General features: G+C 45.9%; 1 protein-coding gene across 2 annotated transcripts in view; it reads right to left on the bottom strand.

Annotated features, from left to right (window-relative positions):
- galnt11 (UDP-N-acetyl-alpha-D-galactosamine:polypeptide N-acetylgalactosaminyltransferase 11 (GalNAc-T11)) overlaps positions 1 to 2,500 on the bottom strand; it is a 17,689-nt gene that overhangs the window by 10,333 nt on the left and 4,856 nt on the right. For both annotated transcript variants that reach the window (XM_069667266.1, XM_069667267.1), the window contains exons 6-7: positions 1,897 to 2,146; positions 1,683 to 1,800 (exon numbers count right to left, since the gene is read on the bottom strand). In XM_069667266.1, the coding sequence (XP_069523367.1) occupies positions 1,683 to 1,800; positions 1,897 to 2,146 (368 nt within the window). The remainder of the gene's footprint in view (positions 1 to 1,682; positions 1,801 to 1,896; positions 2,147 to 2,500) is intronic.

Below are 2,500 nucleotides of genomic sequence, written 5' to 3' on the forward strand. Positions count from 1 at the left end.
AAAGAAAGCGCGTGAAAAATGAGATGCTGAAGAACAGCAGCCCCGAGCTGCAAACTGCAAGTGTTCAACATGGTGCTGACCTCTGGCTGCTTTCCTGATGTCTGGAACCAGGGGCTGATCACCCCAATCTATACACGTGGGAACAAATCAGACCCGAATAACTACAGAGGGATCTGTGTCAACAGCAACCGCGGGAAAATATTCTGTCGTATCCTAAGCTCCAGGATACTAACCTTTAATCAAGAAACAAACAAGTAAAGGTCAGACTGGCTTTCTTCCAAATCACCCAACCTCCGATCATATATACACCTTACACACTTTAATTAACAAACACGTGCACCAAAAAAAGGGATGAAAATATTCGCTTGTTTCATCGATTTAAAAAAAGCCTTCGATTCCATTTGGCATGAAGGACTTTTCTTCAAACTTCTTCAAAGTGGAATAGCTGGTAAGTTATCTGACCTCATTAAATGTACAAACACAACCAGTGTGCTGTTTAAGTCCCACATTATTCAACATGCAGCTCCGGGCCTCACACTCTGAGACACAGAGGTGAGATACCTGCTTTATGCAGATGACCTTATTCTATTGTCCCCAACCAGAGATGCTCTTCAACAAAACCTGAGCATCCTGGAACAATTCTGCCAAAACTGGGCTTTGGAGGTCAACTTGAAGAAAACCCAAATCATGATCTTTCAGAACAAACCCAGATGCCTTGAAAACAAATCCCATTTTACTTTGAATAACAGCCAAATTAAACACACAGAGAACTATTCTTACCTTGGTCTGACCATATCTGCATCAGGAAATTTCAGTTGGGCAATAAATGCACTCAAAGACAAAGCAGACAGGGCAATGTATGCATTAAAAACCATATTATTCAACATCAACATTCCTCGCTCAGTGGATTAGAGCATGACTCATGGGACAAACGCCCCATAGAGGCCCGCCACACTGAATTCTGTCGAAGAACTTTAAACGTTCAAAGGAAGACACCAAATAACGCCTGCCGAGCAGAACTGGGCCATTTTCCATTGCTGTTAAACATACAGAAACGAGCAATGACATTTAGGACACATCTAAACTCAAGTCAGAAAGACACACTTCAATTCAAAGCACTGAAGACCCTGGAAACAGTCCCCTCAGTCAGCTGATGACGAAGCTCACCAACCAGCCTCCCATCAGCACCGACTCAAAACAACACAGCAGAATAAAAGTCATTATGAATCAAAGACTTATATTTAGAACATCGGAGAAATGAAGCCAAAAACCAAAGCGGACTACATTGTTATTTGAGTCTAAACAGAGAATATAAAACGTCTGAATATCTGCACGCTGTCAGAGACAGCAAACAGAGACTGATCCTGACCAGGTCCAGGCTCAGTGACCAGCGACCGGCTGGAGAAACAGGACCACACCGACAGACACGGCTGCCCAGAGAGGAGCGTGTGTGCTCCCTGCTCTGCAGGCAGATAGAGACAGAGAACTTCCTCCTCCACTGTGACAAGTTTTCTTCAGTAAGAGATTTACACTGCAAACTAATAGAAAATAAAATAACAAACTTCCCAACATTAGCCCCAGAGGACAAACTGTCAGCTGTCCTTGGTAATAATAATCTTTTAATATTTCTTTGTATGCAGCATCGTGTGCTTCACTGACTGTTAGTAAAACACAGTTCTCACCCTGAACGAGATCTCCAGGTTTTCCCCGCCCCAGATGTCCATGCCGGCGTCGTATTGGCCGAGCTCATTAAAGTACTTCCTGTTCATGGCAAATAGACCACCCGCCATGGTGGGAGACCTGGGGGGAGGAGAGGCGGAGGCGTTAAAGGCTTGACTGATCTGTTTGCTAGTTACCTGATCTGTTTGCTAGTTAAGTTATCTGTTAGCTACTTACCTGATGGGTCCTGTGGCTCCCTCCGGCCCGTTTAGCTGGGAGGGGGGGACGGGGTCCCACTTGAAGTGCAGCCCCCAGTTGAAGCCGCCCCTGACGATGGGGGAGGGCGAGTAGGACAGCGTGTCGGCTGAGATGATATCGATGACGGGGCAGACGACCGTGTGACCGTTCTTCTGGATCGGAGCCAACAGAGGCTGCAGCCATACCTGGTTCACCTCACAGTGACTGTCCAGGAAGACCAGCACCTCACCTGCACACACAGACAGACAGGTGAGTGCAGGTTTCATTGGGGCAGGTAGGGAAAGAGGAACATGGAGGTAGCGTGTAGGCAGTAATGTAGGACTCACAGTTCAGACCTTAGGGATAGAAAGGATGCAAGGGTAAGGATGTAAGAACTCAGGAACAAGGGTGTATTAATAAGGATATAGGGGACAAGGTTGCATGGTTAAAGATGTAGGTAATAAGGATGTACAGGTTAAGGACGTCGGGCAGGGGTGTCAAACTCATATTAGGTAGGGGGCAGGATTTGTTCAGATGAGACCTCAAAGGGGCTGGACTTTTTTTTGCCAACATCATGATGTCTTAACACATAGATAGATATATA

This window comes from Semicossyphus pulcher, unplaced genomic scaffold (assembly GCF_022749685.1).
Source record: "Semicossyphus pulcher isolate SPU_LCO1_2020_fin unplaced genomic scaffold, fSemPul1.0.p SCAF_18, whole genome shotgun sequence".
NCBI classification, from domain to species: domain Eukaryota; kingdom Metazoa; phylum Chordata; class Actinopteri; order Labriformes; family Labridae; genus Semicossyphus; species Semicossyphus pulcher.